Source organism: Chrysemys picta, chromosome 2, assembly GCF_011386835.1.
Source record: "Chrysemys picta bellii isolate R12L10 chromosome 2, ASM1138683v2, whole genome shotgun sequence".
Taxonomy (NCBI): domain Eukaryota; kingdom Metazoa; phylum Chordata; order Testudines; family Emydidae; genus Chrysemys; species Chrysemys picta.
The window spans coordinates 87,715,649-87,738,739 of NC_088792.1; the positions used below are offsets into that span (position 1 = coordinate 87,715,649).

The 23,091-nt window shown below is 38.0% G+C and overlaps 2 protein-coding genes across 5 annotated transcripts in view; one reads left to right on the forward strand and one right to left on the reverse strand.

The window, feature by feature from the left end:
- FBXL2 (F-box and leucine rich repeat protein 2) overlaps positions 1-6,803 on the forward strand; it is a 177,833-nt gene extending 171,030 nt beyond the window's left edge. Inside the window, exon 16 of the transcript XR_010599172.1 lies at positions 4,246-6,803. The gene's annotated coding sequence lies outside the window, so the exon portion shown is untranslated. The remainder of the gene's footprint in view (positions 1-4,245) is intronic.
- Positions 1-23,091, reverse strand: part of UBP1 (upstream binding protein 1) — a 52,909-nt gene that overhangs the window by 18,413 nt on the left and 11,405 nt on the right. For 2 of the 4 annotated variants that reach the window (XR_006176854.2, XM_005302642.5), the window contains exons 2-8: positions 22,157-22,308; positions 14,795-14,871; positions 11,023-11,128; positions 10,318-10,424; positions 8,205-8,357; positions 7,953-8,063; positions 7,301-7,408 (exon numbers count right to left, since the gene is read on the reverse strand). Coding sequence is in view for 3 of the 4 variants with exons in the window: in XM_005302642.5 (XP_005302699.1) it covers positions 7,301-7,408; positions 7,953-8,063; positions 8,205-8,357; positions 10,318-10,424; positions 11,023-11,128; positions 14,795-14,871; positions 22,157-22,308 (814 nt within the window). In the remaining variant the exon portion in view is untranslated. Of the gene's footprint in view, positions 1-7,300; positions 7,409-7,952; positions 8,064-8,204; positions 8,358-10,317; positions 10,425-11,022; positions 11,129-14,794; positions 14,872-21,434; positions 21,497-22,156; positions 22,309-23,091 lie in introns of those variants that run through there. The other 2 variants (XM_024107787.3, XM_005302644.5) reach the window with 2 other exon arrangements.

The following is a 23,091-nucleotide window of genomic DNA, read 5'->3' on the forward strand; positions in this document are numbered from 1 at the left end:
CAGGTTACTACCTCCTGTCTGTGCTCTAGTGTCTTCTGTATGTACTTACCACTAGGACATTGTGTTTTGAGCGGTTTTGATTTTAATACAACTTATAGTAGATTTCTTTAGTTAAAGCTGCCAAAGATTTTTTAATTTTAATTTTTTAGTATTTACACCAAATCAGAATAACCTGAGACTCTGGAGTTCTGGAAGTAACATTGCACAGTGGGCTTTTGACTAGCCTTAAAGAGAAATAAAAAAAAAAAAAAAAAAAACCATTCAGTTCAGTTGGGACAGTGGGGTAATTTCCTTTGAAGATTCTCAAATTCTCAATCCCCAAAGTCCAGGAGACTTCACTATAAACAAGACAAGAATTACATCTGTCTTGCTCTTTGGCTGCTTTCCTGAAGTGTTACTGTTCAAAAAACTTGAATTTTCTGATACCATAAATTGTGATAAAATACTATGCGATAGGGCCCTACCAAATTCACGGTCCATTTTAGTCAATTTCACGGCCATAGGATTTTTAAAACCTTAAATTTCATGATTTCAGCTATTTAAATCTGAAATTTCACAGTGTTGTAATTGTAGGGCTCCTAACCAAAAACGAGTTATGGGGGCGGGGGAGGGAGGGTTGCAGTACTGCTATCCTTACTTCTGTGCTGCTGCTGATGGCGGCGCTGCCTTCAGAGCTGTGCAGCTGGAGAGCAGCGGTTGCAGGCCGGGAGCTCAGCTCTGAAAGCAGAGCTACCGCCACTAGCAGCGCAGAAGTAAGGCATGATATGGTATTGCCATCCTTCTGCACTGCTGCCTGCAGAGCTTGGCCCTCCGTCAGCAGCTGCCACTCTCAAGCCACTCAGCTCTGAAGCACAGAAGTAAAGATGATCTGGTATAGTATTACCACACTTACTTTTGCGCTGCCCCATAAAATAACCTTGTGACCCCCCTGCAACTCGCTTTTGGGTCAGGACCCCCAAATTTCAGAAGTGCTGGTCTCCCAGGTGAAATCTGTAGAATATAGGGTGAAAGTGCACAAAACACCAGATTTCACAGTCCGTGACACATTTTTCGTGGCTGTGAATTTGGTAGGGCCGTAATGATAATGCTTACTCGGTCCTTTTCCAGTACTCTAAAACATAAACATAGTTATAACATACTTGTTTTGCTTAAATTTTCAAGGTCCCCCCCCCAAAATGAGGAATATTTACTAGGGCAGTCAAGCAATTAAAAATAATGAATCGCTCGATTAATTGCACTGTTAAATAATAGAATACCATTTATTTAAATATTTTTGGATGTTTTCTACATTTTCAAATATATTGATTTCTATTACAACACAATACAAAATGTACAATGCTCACTTTATATTTTATTACAAATATTTGCACTGTAAAAATAAAAGAAATAGTATTTTTCAATTCACCTCATACAAGTACTGTAGTGCACTCTCTATTGTGAAAACGCAACTTACAAATGTAGATTTTTTTGTGTTACATAATTGCACTCAAAAACAAAACAATGTAAAACTTTAGAACCTGCAGGTCCATTCAGTCCTATTTCTTGTTCAGCCAATCGCTTAGAGAACAAGTTTGTTTACATTTATGGGAGATACCGCTGACTGCTTCTTATTTACAATGTCACCTGAAAGTAAGAACAGGCGTTCGCATGGCACTTTTGTAGCCAGCATTGCAAGGACTGCGCCAGATATGCTAAACATACATATGCCCCTTCATGCTTTGGCCACTATTCCAGAGGACATGCTTCCATACGTATGATGCTCCTTAAAAAAAATAATGTGTTAATTAAATTTGTGACTGAATTCCTTTGGGAAGAATTGTATGTCTCCTACTCTGTTTTACACACATTCTGCCATATATTCCATGTTATAGTTGTCTCGGATGATGACCCAGCATGTTCGTTTTAAGAACACTGTCACAGCAGATTTGACAAAATGCAAAGAAGGTACCAATATGAGATTTCTAAGGATAGATACAGCACTCAACCCAAGGTTTCAGAATCTGAAGTGCCTTCCAAAATCTGAGAGGGACGAGGTGTGGCGCATGCTTTCAGAAGTCTTAAAAGAGCAACACTCAGATACGGAAACTACAGAACTTGAACCATCAAAAAAGAAAATCAACCTTCTGATGGTGGCATCTGACTCAGATGATGAAAATGAACATGCGTTGGTCCGCTCTGCTTTGGATCGTTATCAAGCAGAACCCGTCATCCGCATGGACGCATGTCTTCTGGAATGGTGGTTGTAGCATGAAGGGACATATGAATTTTTAGCGCATCTGGCACGTAAATATCTTGCAACACCGGCTACGACAGTTCCATGCTGTTCTCATTTTCAGGTGACATTGTAAACAAGAAGTGGGCAGCATTATCTCCTGCCACTTGTAACCAAACTTGTTTATCTTAGCAATTTGCTGATGTAGGACTGAGTGGACTTGTAGGCGCTAATGTTTTACATTGCATTCAAAAATAAAGGTTTTTTTTGTACATAATTCTACATTTGTAAGTTCAACTTTCATGATAAAGAGATTGCACTACAGTACCTGTATTCGGTGAATTGAAAAATACTATTTCTTGTTTATCATTTTTTACAGTGCAAATATTTGTAATAAAAAATAATATAAAGTGAGCACTGTACACTTTGCATTCTATTGCAATAGAAATCAATATATTTGAAAATGTAGAAAAACATACAAAAATATTTAATAAATTTCAATTAGTATTCTATTGTTTAACAGTGCGATTAATTGAGATTAATTTTTTTATGAGTAAATTTTTTTGAGTTAATCACATGAGTTAACTGCAATTGGCAGCCCTAATAGTTACACAATTTGCACATTAAAAGCTGTATGTTGCTCTCACTGTGCCACTTTACATTAAGCCATGCTGCCATTACTGTTGACAATATATTAAAATGATCAAGAAAATGAATATACAAGACAGCCAGTCAGAGGCAAGACAATGATGTGTGTGTCCACAACTGCACAGTAAAGTGGTTGCTACTTATCAAACGTCTTCTGTTTGACATCAAAATAGTAAAACAAATGAATATCCCTAATTTCAGTGTAATGACTTTCAAAAACTACTAATATTCTCAACCTTTCAATGACCTAATATTTGTTCACCCTTACTTTCTTTTAAGCCACTGACTTCAGACCCTAAAGTCTCACATGAACTTCATTTCTCTTTAAATAGCCTTGTTTTATAGAAAGTATGTTTATATAAGAATTGATTAAAAATATCACATGACAACAGCAAGATAGATGTCAGCATTGTTATATACATCTATGATGTCTTGCAGAAGAACCAGAAATACTTTCCAACAAGCCACAGTTGCTTTAATCACATCTGCAATAACTAAAACTTGTATCCATGGAACAATCCTCCATTATTCTGTCTTGTAATATACCAGGGTTGATAAAAATAATTAAAAAAAAAAGTTTTTGATAAAATACTTTGAGGGGGAAAAAACACCTATCTAAAGATACATTGTAGCTCAAAGATATCACATCATGGAATGGGGATTATAAATTCTAATTCTATAGTATGAGACAATATATTCATGTAATGTTTAAGAAAAGTTTTGTAAATGAGTTCCAATAGTTCATGGATTAGGGACCTTTGGAGCCACTTCCCAGAGCTGTTTTCTCCCTACTCTCAGAACACTGAAATTCACTCTGAATTCATGCTTTGAGAAGGTACCTAAAAAGTCAAAGATTGTGGGTCCTGTGAGAAGTTCACTCCCTATCCAAAGTATCATAACTACAGCAGTGAACAAAAAGAATTAGAGGCCTTTTTATGACTACCCAAAATAAGATCCTTATTCTCAGGAACAGAGTCACTTTTCAGATTTAGAGTGTGCTGCTTGATCAGCATGACTATTTATAGAGCCCCCATAATGGCATGTCAAAGAACATATAAAAATATAGGGGTCCTATCCCAAATAGCTTTTAGTCTAACATGACCATATACAATTAAAAATGCTGTTCATGTAATAAATTACTTTAAACACAGAGTCAGAAAATGAGGATGTTACTGTCCCCAGAATGCTAAATCAGCCATACTGCACATCTTGTACTTTTGGCATGTAAATTGAATATATTAAAAGATGCATTTAAGAAGAAACAAGCATAAAAGAAGTACTAGGTACATGCTATAGGGCCAAGCAAAGTTTACTATGATAACCTTAAAATTAAGTATAACCCACCCATATACTTTATACTGCATCGTTTGGCTTTGTTTCTCCAGAGGAGTGGAAGAGAATGCAGCAGTGTGGAGGAAGGAGATATGGTCACATGGAGGATCTTACTTGGATACTGAGTGTCTGCACATGTGCAGAGAGTAGGGCATGGTAACTCAAAGACCCAAAAACTTCCAGAACAGAGTGGTAGTTACCAGACATTCTCAGTTGCTGTTCTGAGGCTGTATAGGAAGTTTTCACTGTGGGCTACTCACCTACCAGTCATATTCTAGTCACCCTCAGAGAGCTGAGCCAACCAGAGAGCAGTGGATGGAGTGGTTATAAACAGAGGTGTTAAAAATAGCCCCATGGACTCAACAGGTGATAATCTCATGGTTCTGTGTCAATCTGCTGTGAGGGCTGGATCCCAATCCCTGTACCACCTTGGACACAGGCTGCAGATTTCTGTTTCCCCACAACTGAGAGCACCTGTCAGCTATTAACCCAAGGTTTAGAATGCTGCTAGCTGTGGAGGCCCACATTGTTTGCTGACAGGGTTCTACAGTGTTTGAAAGGACTGAAATGCTGCCATTTCTCAGGCTCTGAAGAGTCCAGATGACATACTATGGTCACGCTACAAAGAGCGAGAAAGCACCTGTTTGAAGATCAGAGGGGAATGCGTTTTGATAGGTGCACTAATGTACAGAAAACGTTGTATTAAAACCTTGTATTTGAATGTTTGTAACAGAAATAAAAGGGGGAAGTCTGTATAAGGAACACCAGCAGATTTACTGTTTAATAGCTTTTATTTAAAAGTTATTCACAGCATTCCAAATACTATTTACCATGTTTTATGCTGTTTACAAGTGTTTTGTGTGCATTAAATGTTTGTTTTACTAAGAAAATGTATGGTACTCACTCTCTGAAGCTGACTGGGAACTATTAGCATCCATTTATCAAGGTTTACATATAATAGCCCTGAAGTTTAACTGTCATGTGTTTCTGAAAAGTCCTTACAAGACAGAACTCTAGCCTGTGCTTCAGCAAAGAGTTAAGCGGAGGTTCAGTATAGTTAGACACAATATTGCATGAGCAGCCCATGTACCCCATTACATAAACAAGTCAAAAACTGAAGTGTACTATGAACTGAAGTTTTTGTATTCTAATTTTGTATTTCAATTAACTTTTGTTTAAAAGAATTAAGCTCTGTACAGTACAAGCCTTACACTTGCAAAACTTAACATTCAGCATATTATAAACTCCACATTTGCAAAGATTAGGAAGTTTGAGAAGTATGGCTCATAACAGAGCCCTTTAATCACTGAAAGCCTTCAGCCTGTAGTTCTACAGGACCTCCCTTGAGACAGAGAAGACATGAAATGCAGGATTAAAAACAACAACAAGTCTCCTGGGCTTAAAGAGTCTTGACAAGAGAAGAAAGAGTAGTGAAGACCTAATGAAATCATTATGAAAAGGGCTAGGTCCATTTTTGCCAAATGTAAGGGAAGTTCTATCTTTCTCTAGAGACTAAGCTCTGGCTTTCCAGCACTTAAGAGGGACGCAAACTGGAGATCTCCTTCCCACAGGACGACACCTGCCTGACAACTAGCAGCAGCAATATGCACTTAGCAGGAGGCCACATCCAAAGAGAGATTCACTGAGCACGGGGAGAAGAACTCCCTGGGCATTACCATACTCTAAAATACCTAATTTAGTCAGAAAGGAAAAAGAGGTTCAAAAACGTAAACACTGGAAGTCGAGCCTTGCCATCTGAAAGAGCTGCCTCCACCTAATTAGAAATGTTAACATGCTTTATAGGGAGAGACACATGTTGAGCACTGATTTTTTTTGTTTCCCCTGTATACATCTGCTGATGGACATCCTGTCCAGCAGCAGAAGAATGTCTTGGTTGACAATGGATACTGCAGAAGAAATGCAACAGCTTCAACTAAGGAACTAGGTATTCTGGATTGCCAATATTTTACTATAAACTTTAGGTAATTCCAGACAACCCAGTGTTTACTACAACATCAGGTAAAACAAAATTCTCCAAAGAATTCATCCCACTGTTTACAGTGCTCGATTATAGCGCCTCAGTTGTGTGGGGCATTTCATAAACAAAGAATGAACAGGTCCCTTGCCTTGAGAAATGTACAAGCAGAATTTTGAATAGCACACAAAGGGATGACAAAGTGGGGAGGGAAATACTGATGGACAAAAGTCAGCTAATTGTCACCTAAGTGCTTTAGGGGAAGAGGTGTCAAGGAAATACAAACAAAACTTGCTTGTTCAGTGAATTAAGTCAAATAATTGACTTTCACAGGTGGACATTAATATATGACCAAATTTACCAACAGTTAGATGCAGGATCATGACTTGCCCAAACAAATAAGTTGCTAAGATCTATCTTAGAAATAAAGATATTGGAAAATATTTATCGTTCACCATAAGTGTCAGTTTAAACACCTGGAAGGTTAAAACTTGATAGGGAAAGTGTAAAATATACATATTTGCTTCTTTGAAGCAGACAGATACAGGATTAAATAGAGGGTCCACATGCTGTGAGAAAAAGTAGTGCTCAATAACATTAAGCCTTGCTGTATCTGAGAGAGCACAAGGAGAACAAGATGCGGAGAGCCAGAGGAAACAAAGTAATATTACTACAAACAACCTCTCTGCAACAATACATGGGGCTTTAAAAGTACAGATGTATATGGAAACTTACATTAAACGCAGGTGGAAATATGGGACAAAACATATATGCTGTAACTAAATTTTGCTATTATCTTTACTTTCACTGATTACATATATATATATAAAGAAAGCAAATAGCTTTTAAAAAACATCTAGCTATTTCAATAAAGGAAATGCAGGTATAAACTGAAAGATTTTTTTTTTTTTTTAAATATTAAAGAGTCACGCAGTCCCTCTGCAACAATTTGTCTTAAGTGTTAGATTTAGGAAGCATTCCTCACTGAAACAGAGTAATTGGTGTAAACAAGAGTGAATGAAATTAAGCCAAGGCAGTCAAAATGTTTTTATTTTTGATCATGGAAGTTTCTCCTATATCTAACACTGCACAAGGTATCTTGCACAATGAAAAGGTAAGCAGAAGTCCCTTACAGTGCCTCGCTTTGCCAGAGAATCACCGCAGTCTGCTGGCAAAGTCCGCTTGCTGGACTTTTTCTGCTCATGTTCAACTGCATCTTCAATTATAGGCTCAAGCCTCATCTGGACAAACACCAAAGATTTGGATCAATTTCTTTTCATTATACAGTGAGGAAAGATCTAAAAGCCTTTTAAAAACTTTTGCAATCTTTAGAAAACTGTATAGAACGCACTGGTGTTTAAATAAAAAGAAAATGCAAATACCCAGTGAGGCTATAGCCATAAACTCAGTCTCTAAAAACATGGTTTTGAGCTCAAATTTGACATGTATAAATAAATCCTAAACCCCAGTTTTTGTTTTTTAGCTGCAAGGTTTTTAGATCTGTACATGAGACTTGTTTTAGAATTCAGCACAAACAGTGCTCTATCCAAGGGTATTTGAATACAATATCTACTATATAGCCAAGTGAAATTTACTAAGCAGAATCTTAAAAGGTTACTGGTGTTTTAATTTGGGACAAGTTTGTCATATTAAAAAGCCTACCTTTGTCTATGTATGCTGTAACTCTCCCCCCATTTTGAGAATGTAATTTATTTACTGCTAATATTTCATATATTGTATATAGATAATTTTTCTTCATAAATACATGCAATTCCATGGTGTTACCTCTGAGAGGATTGTGGTGTCATACGAAGGTTGATACTTTTCTTTTTCATGTGCAGTTCGCTTCTCCATCTTTTCTCTGTCTGTTTTCTGTTTCCTGTCTGCTCCTTTTGGCTAAAAATGAATAGTTAAATGAACAAGCAGACAGAAAGCAGCTTTGCAACTGAAATATGGACCTAAAAATCAGCCATTATAATGTAAACATGTTTTCTATGTCTAAAAAATTTATTGGGGACCATTATTTACAACTATTACCTTAAAAACTTTGATTTGGCAGCTGGCTGAATGCAAATGATCTGTGTATTCTCCATTTTCAGTCTGCTTAAAAGTGTCAACCTGAATCCTAAAAGGAACTCCTTTTTCACCTCCATGTTTACGTGGGGTAAACTCGGTGCTGATACAATGTACCTGAAAAACAAAGTGAAGCTGTATTCCATTCTGGGCATATTCTTAATACTTTTGCCACTACCATTATATAAGTTTCTCTGACAGGGTGAGCAACAATTTATGGCTTATTCAGGAAATGAAACTGGAAATCCAAGGGAGGTAGGAACAAATTCCTGTATCTTTGCCAGCCACACAGGCTTGGAAGTCAGGTTTAAACCTGTCCCTATTTACTATCAATACATCACCTATATACTCCCCAAAAAGTAATACTTTAATGTGGTGAAAGATGTAGGAGTTAAACAACTGTTGTGGATCTCATCATATGTTACTAAAAAAATCCCTCTCAAATTCTTATACGGGATCTTAAAACAAATATAAGAGCAGAACAACTACATCACTCATGATGAATAAATTCAAAGATTTTTCCAGGTATTAGTGCACAGTGGTATAATTTAGCTAGCCTGAACATTAAGATTTTTTTAAATATAATGTCTTGAAATTTCTATCAAAACCACTTACTGGAACGATTTTTAAATCTGACTTAAGACTGGGATTTAGGAGGCTAATGGAGGTAGGTGCCCACGTGTCAATGAATGGCAATGGGAATTGATACCTAACTCCCTACAGCTTTTTTGAAAATACCAGAATAAAGGCATTGAGTTTATGAGACACATGAATATCATGGCAGTAAAAAGGTACAATAAGAAGAGAGTGCTATACTAGGAACCAAACAGTTACAATGTTGTAGGGCATTAAATACTCAATATAATCACCAATGCCACCACACTGCGCATTCCCACCTTCCAAACAGTAAGAGTTGACTAAGCTTTTCTTCATGCCATTAGCACATTCTGCAAGGTTGAAAATATAACTGTACAAAAGTAAAATGGATGGCTTATTACACACTCTTTACTCCCTGGCAGCAAAGAGTGACATGGAAGCAGATATTGTAATAATTGTAAAAAGAAGAACAGGAGTACTTGTGGCACCTTAGAGACTAACAAATTTATTAGAGCATAAGCTTTCGTGGACTACAGCCCACTTCTTCGGATGCATCCGAAGAAGTGGGCTGTAGTCCACGAAAGCTTATGCTCTAATAAATTTGTTAGTCTCTAAGGTGCCACAAGTACTCCTGTTCTTCTTTTTGCGGATACAGACTAACACGGCTGCTACTCTGAAACCTGTAATAATTGTATAATTCTTTGACAAAGGAAGAATTATTACTGTCAGGGTACAGTAGCACAACATAATTTACTGCCAATGTGGAAACAATCTACCTGAGCTAACAGGCTAAGGAATATTTCCACTTCTCGCTTTGCACTTTTTCTTCATTCCAATACCTGATTTTTGAGACAAAATTATCCAGAAGGAAGACTATAGTATAATACAAAGGATTCTAATGAAATCTAATTCCACGGAGTAAGTCACTTAGAAAAAAACCTGCCTTGAATATAACAACAAACAATCAAGAATCTAACATCTTATCAATCAGATAAGTACGAGGACTAAAAATCTGCTTTGAAATTTAGTGATTTCAAATGCTCTCTCTCGTGGTAAAGCAGATTCAGTCCTATTCAGGGGCCCTATTAACTGGAACTGAAGTAATGGAACAACAGTTATTTACAAAAAATTTTAAAAATACACCTCCGTAAATATTTATCCATACAAAGATGTAAGAGCTAATCATTAATTTTCATTTAAAGGACACTCTCATATTCATTTTATTGATTGGTTTTAAAAAGCTGCTTCTGTTCTAAGCTATGTTTAAAAACCTCATATCAAGATAAAAACTCAGCTAGTGTCACCTACAGATCCATGCATCTGCTGCTTCTAAGTTTCCAAAAATGATGGATCTAAAAGGATAATTTTGCTTTTTACTAGGATAATTATATAGGAAACAATCATATAGCACAACTGTTATCACATTCATGACCTGACAAAGACCAAATCAGTACACATCCAGTAAAGCAAAATTTCAAACCTGAATAAAGGCAGATGTACGCTTTCCAGGATCCCACAGAAATTCGACTGCATTGAGCTGGCTTGGATTTGTCTTTATATCAATTACTCCAACAGACATTGGAATATCTACATAAAAATGGAAGTATATGCTATAGGAACACAGCAGTGAGAGGACTTGGTTTGTTTTGAATAAAACCCCTTAATCTGCAAACTCATCTACAGTGAAACGTACTGTACGTTACCACACAAGGGATGACAAAAATTGGTTGTTTAATGACAGTGGTTTTCTGATAAAGATGGAGATGTATACTTAATTTGTGGGGAATAATGCGAGGTGATTTTATGGGTTTTACTATAAATCTTATGAAATCTGCAATAATTAAGTTTTTACAGTATATTCGCAATACAGATGTTTCTCTCATGTTCCCGATTACCAGAACAGATTTTGCTCTGAAAGAACAAAAGGGCTATTAACTGAATTATTTAGGGTTGCTGTTTTCTATAATGTTAGATGAAGGCCATTAAAGGTTTTCATGGAAAAATCACAATGTAACATTATTGAAAACATTTATATAAATCTCAAGTATCCTAACACAACAAGTAGCATACAGACATTGGTATGTATGCTTTTGCTATCCCCGCTGTTGATATATAAATTGATGCTCTTCTTATCAAGACAGTCTCTTATTTTAACCCTAGATAATAAGGGAACTGATAGGCGTACCTAAGTCAAGAAGTCTGTCCCCAGGGCGATTCCACTTCCAACCTTCCAGTTGCTGGTGCTCTGTATATTGCAGCCTTCTGTCATGGAACACAACTCTTATGATACTCTAGTCAGAGGAAGAAATAGTTAAAAATTAGCCTTGGAATCAGTATACATTAAAGAGGAGATTGATGCATTAAAATATTCTGAAATACGTACTGGTGATAAATACACACACTTTTAGAACAAAATCAATGGAAAGCACTTAATCCAACTTTATTTAGTATAATGTCCCAGAACACTTTAGACTAAGTAATACAGAAACAAAGGTGAAAAGAAGGGGCAAGGACCAGAGTATGGTTTAGATGCAATATGAAGTGAAATGGAGAGCTGGGGCAGACACTGCCCGTAAAGGCTGTTACAGATTAGGTGAACTGGAGAGGATAAGGCTCTCACACAGCACAGTGGCCAAATTACATGGATACAGCTAGGCAGCATTAGGAAAATCAGAGAGCAGGTCAACCGGAAAGGTTATAACTTCAGTTTCACACACTGAATAGCACTGACGTATGGTTTGAACCAAATTTATCGAAGAATTTGCTGGAAAAAATCAGAAATAAAAAAAAATTCTGCAGTAATCCACAAAATAAAATATTTAAACTTGAATGAGTCACCTAAAAAAACTGCAAAAAAGGGTTTTGTACAATTTCTAAATGGGAGTGCATTAATTGAAATATTTCAAGTATAATTGTGACTCCAACAGTTCAGAAAATTCATAAATGGATAAATCGATGTATTTGTGTAAAAAAGATGTATTACTAGATAAACATTAAGATCTTGCACTACACAAGGAGGACTTCAATTTATAGTTAGCATGGACAGAAACGGCCAATTCTAGAACTATTTCCACTCTTCTAGATACAATATTCATCTAAAATATTATAAAATCTACACAAATTATTAAGAAGTTAAAAATAGGTTTCAAATACTATGCATGCCCCAGAGTAGCCCCGCAAAATTCTGTAGTTTTACAATCACACCTCTCTCTTGCTCTAAAAATACAAGTCTCGCTCAGCCTAGTTGTGTGAATGTGCACAGGAACAGTTACTATACAGAGGGAAGTGGAGAAACTGGCGGTTCACAAAGGGCTGCCAAATGCCCACTAAATGCCCAAAACACTCAAATATGGTGTTCTGGCTTTATTCATATCCTTGCCATTAAACTATTGTAGCTTTTAACATGAAAAACAAGTTGAAAAAACAAAAGGATTAACATTACTTCTCAATTGAAATTGTTAAGCCTGTTGGGAACCTGAAATATCTGTAGCTGTTTAAAGCAATGCAAAATATCCCACTATAGAAAATACTTCACAACCAACAAGCATTTCAGTATCCATACTGAAAACATTTCAAATACCTAACTAAAGCAGTAAATGCAAGTCAAATAACTATTGAAAAGTAACCCTGATCTCAAATACTCACCCAAAGGTTAGTCATAAGTGTATTCAACCAGTAAAAACAACAAATACTTTTCAAATTGGTCTCAATAGCAGTGGGTTCCCATCAGATACACTGAAACGTTACTTAAAGCCCCCCAAAGGAAAAGGTGGCAGAAATCTTCAACGTTTGTCACAACAGCAAAGCAGCAACACAGATGACTACAGTGTTTCAGTTCCAGGGTCCATAAATCCAGCGATGTGATGCTCACATCTAGCACTCATTGATGGAATTATCACAGAATAAGTTCCCTGTCTGAATGACTAAGCAAGAGCAAACAGCAGGACTATACTTGCCAGCATAGTTCTCAAATGGAGAGTCGGCATTGGTGGGCAAAAAAAAATTAATTATCTTGATAATTCCCTCTCATTCAGAGACCTAACAACATATGGTATGTATTAATTTTTTCAACCTGTCCTTCTGGCTATTAGAAAAAAAAGTTAAACAAGTAATTCATGAGCACTTGTGTGTATTCCCATTTTTAGCTTGCCAAACATTACATTCACTCTACGTTATTTTGTTTACTGTAGCTCCTAACAGCAAGTTAGAAAAAGTTTTGGTTAGCACTACTGATAAGACGGAGTCAGAAGAGATGGATTCTTTGCTCAGCGGCCACTGGGCTGCTCCGTGACCTTCAGCAAGACACTGAAGATCTGTTTTTCTAAGGTGATGAGTACTCACAGCTACCAACTGACTTCAACTGAAGTTGCAGGTGTTCAGCACTTCTGAAAAAAAATCAAGCTCATAAATCTTTGTGCTTCAACTTCCTCTATCTGCAAAATGCAATAACTCACAGCAAAACACAAAGCTTTATATGGGACAGAGTCAAAGTGCTAATTTCATACTTTCAGACCTTTAAGTTTCTTGAAGTTTAACTTCAGCTCTGAATTCCAAGGGGCTTTTGTCTGTTTTTGTTTAAACTACAACAGTCTTGTACTAAAAAACAAAACAAAACAAAAAACCCACAAAAAACCCCACAACAACCAGTAAGTTATGACGTACTCTCAACATTAATTTTAAATAAACAATGATTTTGTCTGGTTTCCTTATTATTTTCTTTTTAAATATTTATGACAGCTACAGGGAGGTAAGAAGGAGAACACCCTGCAGAGCTTCTAAGTAAAAGGGAAGCAGGAGCAAGTGACTCATGGAAGCCATCTGGGAATTAGGTCCAGAGACCTGCATGACTGATTGATCTTCTGGTGCCAGAGAAAGTATGCAGAGCTCTATAAACTACCTATGCTGGGCTCCTGCTGATGCCTGCTACCTTGCACTTTGTAAATTCCAAAGCCCTTTAGCTGGCTTATAATAGAAAGCAAGTCTTCAATCTTAACTATGGAGTAGCTACCTTCTCCCTAATAATACTCAACTGTGATTAAAAAGATTAAGGACAGATATTACTATTTGTTATTCAGAGCAGACAATGTACAGTGATGATCAAAGTAATCAAAATAAAGAAGTCTATCCCGAAGAGACTGAAGCTTGCAAGATAGAAGAAGATGGGTTGCAATGGAAAGCAAAAAGGTGAGGGACAGTTAGGGTTTTTTAAAACTGCCTTCTTATGGGCCTTGCTATATACACACAGAATGTTCTTCCCTTCTGCCAGCAAGGCAGGTCAGTTGAAGGTAAAAACCTAATATGCAGACCAAAAGAATATCTGATTTTCAGAACCACCATCTTGATCATATTTTGAAGGAATGCCAACAGTTTCCATACCAGGGAAGACTACAAAGATAGAACTGTTTCGCTTAGAAAAAAAGAGACCACTAAAGTGGGATATGATAGCAGTCTAAACAAACATGAATAGTGTGGAAAAAGTGAATAGACAAATGTTATTTTTCCTTTCCCACAATGCAACAGCTTCCATAACCCTGATCATCTTTGTTGCTCTTCTCTGAACCTTTTCCAGTTCCGCTATATCCTCTGAGATGGGGCGACTAGAAATGGACAGAGTATGCAACATGTGCGCACACCATGGATTTAAGTTTTATTTATTTTGTCAAGTTACTCAGATTTGATTTTATCCAGCCATGTTAGCTGGAAGGAAAATACTTAATTTTCCTTTAATATTCCCTGGCTCCCAACCAGACTAAGCTACGGGGATCTCAACCAGGGGGTTGTGACTGCTTCTACTTTCTTTATGGTTAGATTAAGAGGTCTGGGGGAGAAAGGGTTCCAAATTTTTTTCCTGTTGCAATGTGGGGTAAGAGTAGAAAAAAAGTTGAAATCCACTGGACTAACTTGGCAACCAGCATCAATCTCTCATTACTATTATCTAGAGAACAACTCTACTTCACCTTCACCAGTTTTCCACTGATCTCCGGCATGTCTCCAATCTTCCGATTATCTAGCATCCGTATTTCATAGGACTGACCTTTAGAGAAAAAAGTTTGTATCAATAAAAAGGTGACATACAAAGCCTCTATGTTTAAAGCAGAGAATATTTGGTTTATATTCAGCATGTTGTAGAAACATAAGGTTAAGGAACTCTTATAGGGAGTTCTCAGTATATAGCTGGTTGCATAAGAATAAAGTGAAACTTTTACGGTACTGCTGAAACGACAGATACTTCCAAACCCTATGTATCCTACTTTATGTCTAGTGCAAGTGTCTATTCCTATTTGGCAGAAAGGAACACAGACCACACCAAAAGTTGAATTCCTTTATATCTGAAATAGCTGAAAGGCAATATGTTGATGACAAAATAGAATATTTTCACAAGTACCATGTATTCTGACTGCAATGGAATGAGTTTTTATACCGTTTACAGCTGCATTTATGTACTGATCGCCTGTATTTTAACTTGCCTTAAACACATTCTGCCCATGGGGTAAAAACCCTTCCTATAACTTTCTAAAAGTGGCAGTCTTTAAAATAGTTACCTGTTATTTTAATAAGCAAGAGCGTGATGAATCATACTGCTATGCTTTAGTGAGATTGTTTCAGTACAGAGGAAGGTCATGTTTACACATATAGCACTGCAATGGTGCAGCTGTATTAATACTGGGGGAATTGTATATAGAGTGTTTTGAGCACACATCAGCTCCTACAGTTAGAAGGGCATTGGGAGGAGCACTGGTCCTACTGGCTGCCTCTCCCTGTACCCCTATCTTCCACTCTTTACCAGAGTAAAGGCAACATAACAAGAGGTCCCTGGGTCTACCATAAACATACACACATCAAAACACCAAACCCTCCTTTTGCCTTCACAAAAGCTATTAGTTCTTTGGCTTCCTTAACACTGCTTGCCTGTGTTTTCAAGCGGTATGCTTACCCTTCATAGCTTTCACATGAGATCTGTTGATCAAACAACATTATGGAGACTATACATCCAACCCACATCCTATTGCAAAGCACACAACTCAAAAAATTCCCACCTACAGCTCCAAGCCACTACCCTAACAGATCTACTCAATAGATCTTAATCTTACCTCTTTCATCTGAGCCTTTCAAAAATCCCAGGAGGCAATAACCAGGACTGTTTCAATATCTGAGGTTATGTCTACACTACAAAGTTAAGTCGACTTAAGTTACATCGACAGACAGCCACCACTGTAATTAAACTGCTGTTGCATGTCCACACTATGCTCCTTATGTCAGTGTAGTGCATCCACAGTAGCAGCTCTTGCACTGACACAGAGCAGTGCCCTGTGGGTAGCTATCCCACTGTGCAACTAGCTACAGGTTGTTTTGGGAAGGGTTTGCAATGCCTCATGGGGGCAGGTTCAGCATCACAAGATGTAGGTTTCTCAATACCATCATTCCATGGGCATCCTACTAGGTTTCCAGATGATTTTCAACTTCTCCAGGTAACCTGCGAGCCAGCCATCTCTGCCAGAAAGCATGGATCCGGCACGGCCTTCTGGTGTTCATAACACACAGCACAATACAGGCTATCAGAGGAGCTCAACGGGGAGCTATTTGGCTGAGGGAGGCTTTGAAGGAGCATTTTTAACAATGAGGCACAGTAATGTGTGTTGCTGTAGGATGCTGAGCCTGGCATTGTTTGTTTGCATCGTGCTACCTCCTCTCTCCATCAGAAAGTTAACCCTATGCAATAGACATCTGTTTGAAAATGTGAATGCCAGTGATGTCTGTTTTTACTTGTCCAGGGAAAGTTAATTCTTTTTCTTTTCATTCTTCCTTAAAACCATGCCTCTTTTCCCAGAGCCTGAGGTTAAGCACCCTGACTGCTCCTCCCATCAACTCCAAAACCCTGACCCCAGACCACTCCTTGTAGAAGCAGCACATCTGTGCCGCAACCCTATGCTCAGACATGGCGTCTGGATGGTCAATAGGTCACATTGGTGTCGTGTGCAATACATTGGTGCCGTGTGCACCATCGTGGTGCCATGTGCCTATTCTCGAACCTTCTGCCTCATCAATTGTAGGTCACATTGGTGCCATGTGCTACAATACCGGCGTGTCGTGTGTATAAACTTAGTGTGCCAGGTGCAGTACCTGTTGACGTAGAGGGCACCAGCTCAGAACCCGGTTGGTGTAGGAGCTGGGGACCAATCAAATGCTGGCACGAGTAAGGGTCTTCCAATAAAACTATGTCCCGCACCAAAATCAGTACGAGTGTCCGCGTGTTAGCTGAAAGGCCTGATCACCCTTTCAGCTAGGATCTCCTCCGGATTTAGCCAGCTCGTGTCGTGTCGTTTTGGATTACATCCCGTCATGCCCCTGGTGTCTGTACTGCTGGTCAGCTGTGCCTGGAGTGTGGTATGTGCATTTTAATTTTTTGTGAATATTCTATTTGCTCGGTCTCTTCCTTTTTTTTTTTTCCTCCTCCACTAGTTGGTACCAAATCTCGTGTATAGTATATAGGGGACGAATTGTTGTATTAATTTGCTGTTGTGGTCAGTTGGTGTATTTTATGGGATTCGATTAATGCATGTACAGTTCATTCAGTTTTGTATGTCTGTTCTGGTTTTTTAAATGAAAAATTGATCATAAATCATTCGGTTCTTCGTTGTCGGATGTAAATAGACTGTTTCAAGTCACATATGTTGCTGTTCTGGTGATACCTTTGGTTGATGACTTGTTCCTATTTTAATTAAAGTTGTGTGAATATTTTTACTCTAATAGTATTGTTAGTTGGTAAAAGTACTCCTCCCTAGCCCAAGTTGTAATTCATTCCCCATTAATAAACCACCACATGTTTTGAATTGCAATCTGTTTTTGCTTCAATTTTCCTCCTTCACTCAAATATTCATTCGAACCTATATTGGTCTCGGACAGTCTGCAGCTCTGCACCACAGTGACTATTTGCCTCCCTTGCCTTCTGCTATGCCTGCCGGAGCTCTTTGACTTTTTACACAGCACTGCTGCATGTCCCTATTATAGGGCTTCTCCTCCAGGCCCTGAACAAGTTCCTGCGGCTGAAGCAGAGCTGTGCCTGCACAGCCTCCTCTCCTTACAGACCCAGGGGATCCAGCACATCCCATGTACTCCTGGCAGGAGCATGTTTGCTGCATGGAGCCAGCATGCTCAGCTGGGCAGTAGCTATATGAACTCTCCACAGCGAGCAAACAGAGCAATTTCAAAGCTTCCTGTGGCTTTAAAAGGGTAGAGGTGCATGCCTGTATATTGGCTGCAGGGCAGCGGAGTTCAAAACAGTGACCAGAATGGTCGCAGTGAGCGTTGTGAGACACCTCCTGGAGGCCATTTAGGGTGACATAAGCAACGCAGTGTCTACACTGACACTATGTCATCCTAAGTGCTTCGCCTCTTGTCAAGGCACAGCAGCAGAGTTAAACCAGTGGGAGGAACATTGCAGTGTGTACACCTCCACAGTTACGTCGACGTAAGCTGCCTTACGTTGCCTTAACTTTGTAGCGTAGACAAGCCCGGAGACATTTCAGTCAGCACCAACTGAGAATCAGACTTGTCTATATCACCTTGTCAGCTGGTCGGGTTGAATGAAGCATTATGTAATTAAGAGTAAAGTCAAAGTTTATCTAAGGATTATGTTAGCAGATGCTAGATCTCTAGCAGATTCAGGGCAAAACGTGCCATGCTTTGGCATTCCCTAACCACATATTCAAGACAACCAGCGATGTATGAAACTAAGACATAACTGACAATCAGCTAAATTCACAGCTCAATTCCTTTGCTTAAATACTATAGTGACTGGTACCACATTAACACCCAAGATACATAGAATTCACTTAGATTAAAATCACTAAAAGTTTTAATGTATACTCACACCCAGTAATCTAATCAAACATTAAATGTTACTACATTTACTCCAAAGAAGTCCAGAAGCAAAGCTTTTGGTGCTTGAATGTTGTTACACAGAAAATCAGACCATGTAGTCAAATACTGAGACGCTGACTGTGGCCAATACCAGATGCTTCAAAGGAAAATGTAAGAACATTGCAATGGACAATTATGGAATAATTTTTCCATAGGAGGAAGTTTTATCTGAACCCTTTCAGTTAGTGGTTGGTCTATCTCAGAAACTTTAATCAAGTATTTATAAAGACAAATAACTTTAAACATTTGGATTCCAAAACACTAGCCTAGAGGATCAAAAGAAATGTACGGCTAACCAAAAAAGCTATTTACAAAACTACACAAAGCTGTACCAATTTATATTTTTCTTGCACTAAAGAGCTTAGTCTAAGGACCTCATATCTACTAAGCTTGTGCAACATCTAGCACAACACAGCCCCGTCCTAATTTAGGTATTTTCCTGAACTATTCATAAAATAATTACATATATTCCTCACTGAGATACCAATGAAGGAAATGCAATCCAAAAGACCCAGACAGGATGGGCCTACACAAATTCCCTTTCACATTCAGTACTTAGAGCCCAAACAATGTACTTACATGTAAAATATTTTTCTTAGAAGCATTTATTCCAGTTAAATCCTTCTTGATTATAAGTGGCCCTTTCCATCTTGGAAGATCCAAAACAAATACATGCAGTACACACACACCCCACTCCAAATATTTTAAGGTCAGAAGGGAGCATTATGATCTAGTCAGACCTCTTACATAACACAGAGAATATATTATGGTCTTGTATTCAATCACGTAAAAACTGCTATTACTCTCAAGGTGCTTAAAACAAATATAGAAAGAGTAGGTTATAAATATAAGTCCCACAAGATAAGATACATAGTGACCTTATTCATGTGGAAATCTGAAGATGATATCGGTCATCATGCCAGTATTAAATGTCGGTACAGTCTGCATATATGGATTCTGCCCCCTCCCACCTATCCTCTATTCCCCCCACAAGGCCACCACCTCACCTTACATGTGTCTCTTCTCCAGGGTCCAGGCACCTAATTAGTGGAGCCGCGCAGGAGTGGCTCCACTAAATTAGGAGGTGGGCCCTTCATTCTCTCCTGTGCAGCTGCCCAGGCACGCACCTTAAAAGGGAACTATCTGTGGACCACCTGAATGGAGCTCATGGACCACTGGTGGTCCACAGACCACAGTTTGAGAACCTCTGGCTTATATGTTTTATTTTTAACTTACCCATTATGGCAGCATTTCTTCCCTTAAGCTCAGCAAGAGAAAAACTTCCCAAGTTTGTCTACTGACTGGTGAAGTTAGTGGAAAGGACTTCCCTAGAAGATCTTTCTATCTTAGGCTACTAGATAAAATGGCTAGACTCGCATGACTAGTAATCTAACTGGCTTCCTATAAGTGAGACAGACAGTAAAGTACTTAAGGGCTGCAAAGACATCTACCTGTACGTGTTACTTTGTAAATATTTGCACAGATAGAACATTCAGAATTTACCTTTCAAACATACATTAGTCATAAATAGCTTTCCAAGACTTGACAGTAACCTACATAGTTACACAGATGCTTGAGCTCTGGTTAACTGCCATTTAAGATCACAATGATTTTAACCTTTGAATTATCTCAAAAAACCACACACAATAAAAACATCAGCCAAGTAACTAACCTAACCAACCATATTTAAAATGGACACCACCTTAATGTCTAGTGAATTTTTTCAATTTTAATTAAAATTAGTTTCATATATACATCTGTCCCTCTGTCTCCTTCCCCATTTGGGGGCATTTCCAAGTCACATTTTCATACTCTTAAAAATAATGTCTCTTTCCTTTATTGTTGGGCGAAAACCAACAAAAAGAAACTGATCAGCTATAAAGGGGACACAATTAAACATATTATATATAAAATGTTGTCAAATGCATGAAGTAAAAAAAATAGTGAAGTATCCCACCTATACCAAATCTCTCTATTTATATTCATTTTGAGTGCTACCCGCAGGTACAAAAAATTCAGACAGTATCCTTTAAAATGTGAAATAACACTTCACTTTCATACTAGTACGGTAACAGGTCTTTTAAGCTTGATTTTCTAGTTAATTACATATAAGTAAGCTTGACCTTTGTTTTCCATGAAGCAAAAGAATTTCAGTATCTTTTTCCAATACTTGCAGAGTCTCCTCTCAGTAGTGGCATTTTTTCTATCCCTACACATTCCCTTCCCAGAAGGATTCCCTCCGCCTTTAAACTTAAATGAATATTAAATTTTTAGATTTCTCTGGCTTTAGGTGCTCCTACTGCTTTGTAGCTACCAAAATACTTATGCAGAATAATACCTAAAAGATTAATTCACTGTTTTGGGTGCACTTCTAACCTTTTGGAGGTTTAGTTACTACCCTCTGCATATATGCTGGCTTCTCTAACTCCTCTGCCACCACCTCTGAAGTTTCATGATACATTTTGTTACCATCTCTTCTTACCTGTTCTTAGACTGTCCCAGTGGTCTAGTGCTTGGACTTTAAGTTTAAGGTAGAAGGAGACTTCCTAGGAAGCCAATGTGTGGGAACAGAACATTAAAATATGATCGGTAGTGGCAAGTCCTATCTGATCCCTATGTAGCAGTCACTAAAGCTTTACTTTAGTAGCATCCTGTGCAGTCTTGAGAGTTACTCACCTAATGAGGATTTGTTTATGTATCCCTCCACAAGCAGAAATGCAGAATGCCAAGTCAGATATCTGTGACATCAAGGTCAAGATTTTAATAATTGGGTGCCTGTAGTTAGATGCCTATCTACCTCTTTTTCTACAGTGTTAAGCACACAGCAGTTCCCACTGAAGTCAACTTTAACATTAGACATGCTGTTATATGCTGTAACTTTTTAGCAATGTCATTATAAAAGTGATTAAAATACAGTCCCAGACCACTTTAACCATATAACTGCAGACCAAAGAAATGATCCAACTGTAGGTTTTTATTATTGGTAAATTCAAGCAATTTGTATTTAAATATCAAGGAATATTTTATCTAAAAGCAAATATGATGTAATGCGCATTTATTTTTTAATTTAAAACATGCATATTTACACGCTGCCCTTAGACCATGGTATATTGCTGACATGGACCTAGGTCACGAGAGTCGGACATACTGGCATACATGACCGTCAGGAGAGACATAAGAGGAATACCATAAGCATTGCTAGATGTCACTGAAATTGACAGCCAAAGCTATAAGCTATAAGCAGAAGCCTCCCCCAGCACTCTTGGTCTTTCATTTTCACATGGAAATTCTAAAGATGAAGATACCACCCCTATCTTTCATCCCTATACTTTTCAGCATCCCAACACTCATTAAGTTACATCCACGGTAAACAACATATGCAGAAGACGCATACTAACCTTGGTTCAAGTAAGTAAGAGTTTCATCGTGCAATTTGACTGCTGGAGATGTTGCAGCACACATAACGTATTGAAACGGTGGATGTTTGGTCTCGCTGTCTGGTGGAAGGCTGGAATCTTCCTGCTTGAAAATTGGCAGTGCCAAAACATCACTGAAACAAAAATCCCACAACATCAGTCTGAAAGAAGCATCCATTTATCTTACAAAACAACGGCAAAATCAGAACCACCACCACCTTAGGAAAAATATTTTCAAAAAGCTGAGTGGATAAAAATTAATTAAAAAAAAAATATATCAAGAAAATATTTAAATCAGATTTTTTTTTAATTAAATAGATTGGGCCTTAGCATAGGTTACTATAATCTATTTAAATTAAAATTTAAAAATATTAAGCAGTACATGTCTGCTGCAAAGTTTTAAAGAACGTCAAACCACTCAACTGGTTGAAGTTACTGGCCAAGCCCCAGGAACCAGAGTTTGCTGAAGTGCTAAATCAGCTTTTGACAGCAATAGCCTCTTGTGCAGGTTCAGAGAGACTGTTTTCTCCATTGCAGTTCATTTAATTAGTTCAGTTCACTGACTAGATCATTCAAAGTTAAGAAACTAAAGAGAGCTGATAAAGTGGAAAAAACTTGTTTTCCCCTTCCAATGTATGAATAAAATTGTCTAGTATAGAAGGATGCGATCTGCTAGTTCTAGACTCTGGTGGAGCTGGACAGCTGGAAGCAAGACAGGAAGTTTTCCCAAAACTACCAATGCAGATAAGACTATGTCTAGAACTGGGGAAGCAGCCACGAGACATGGTTTCTATTCTTTCATCTGCCACTAATACACTTTGACCTTCTGAAGTCACTGGACTGCTCTGCTTCAGTTTCTCCATCTGGGAAGCAAGGTTAAGAGATATGCCTACTTGAATAGTTCTACACGATATATT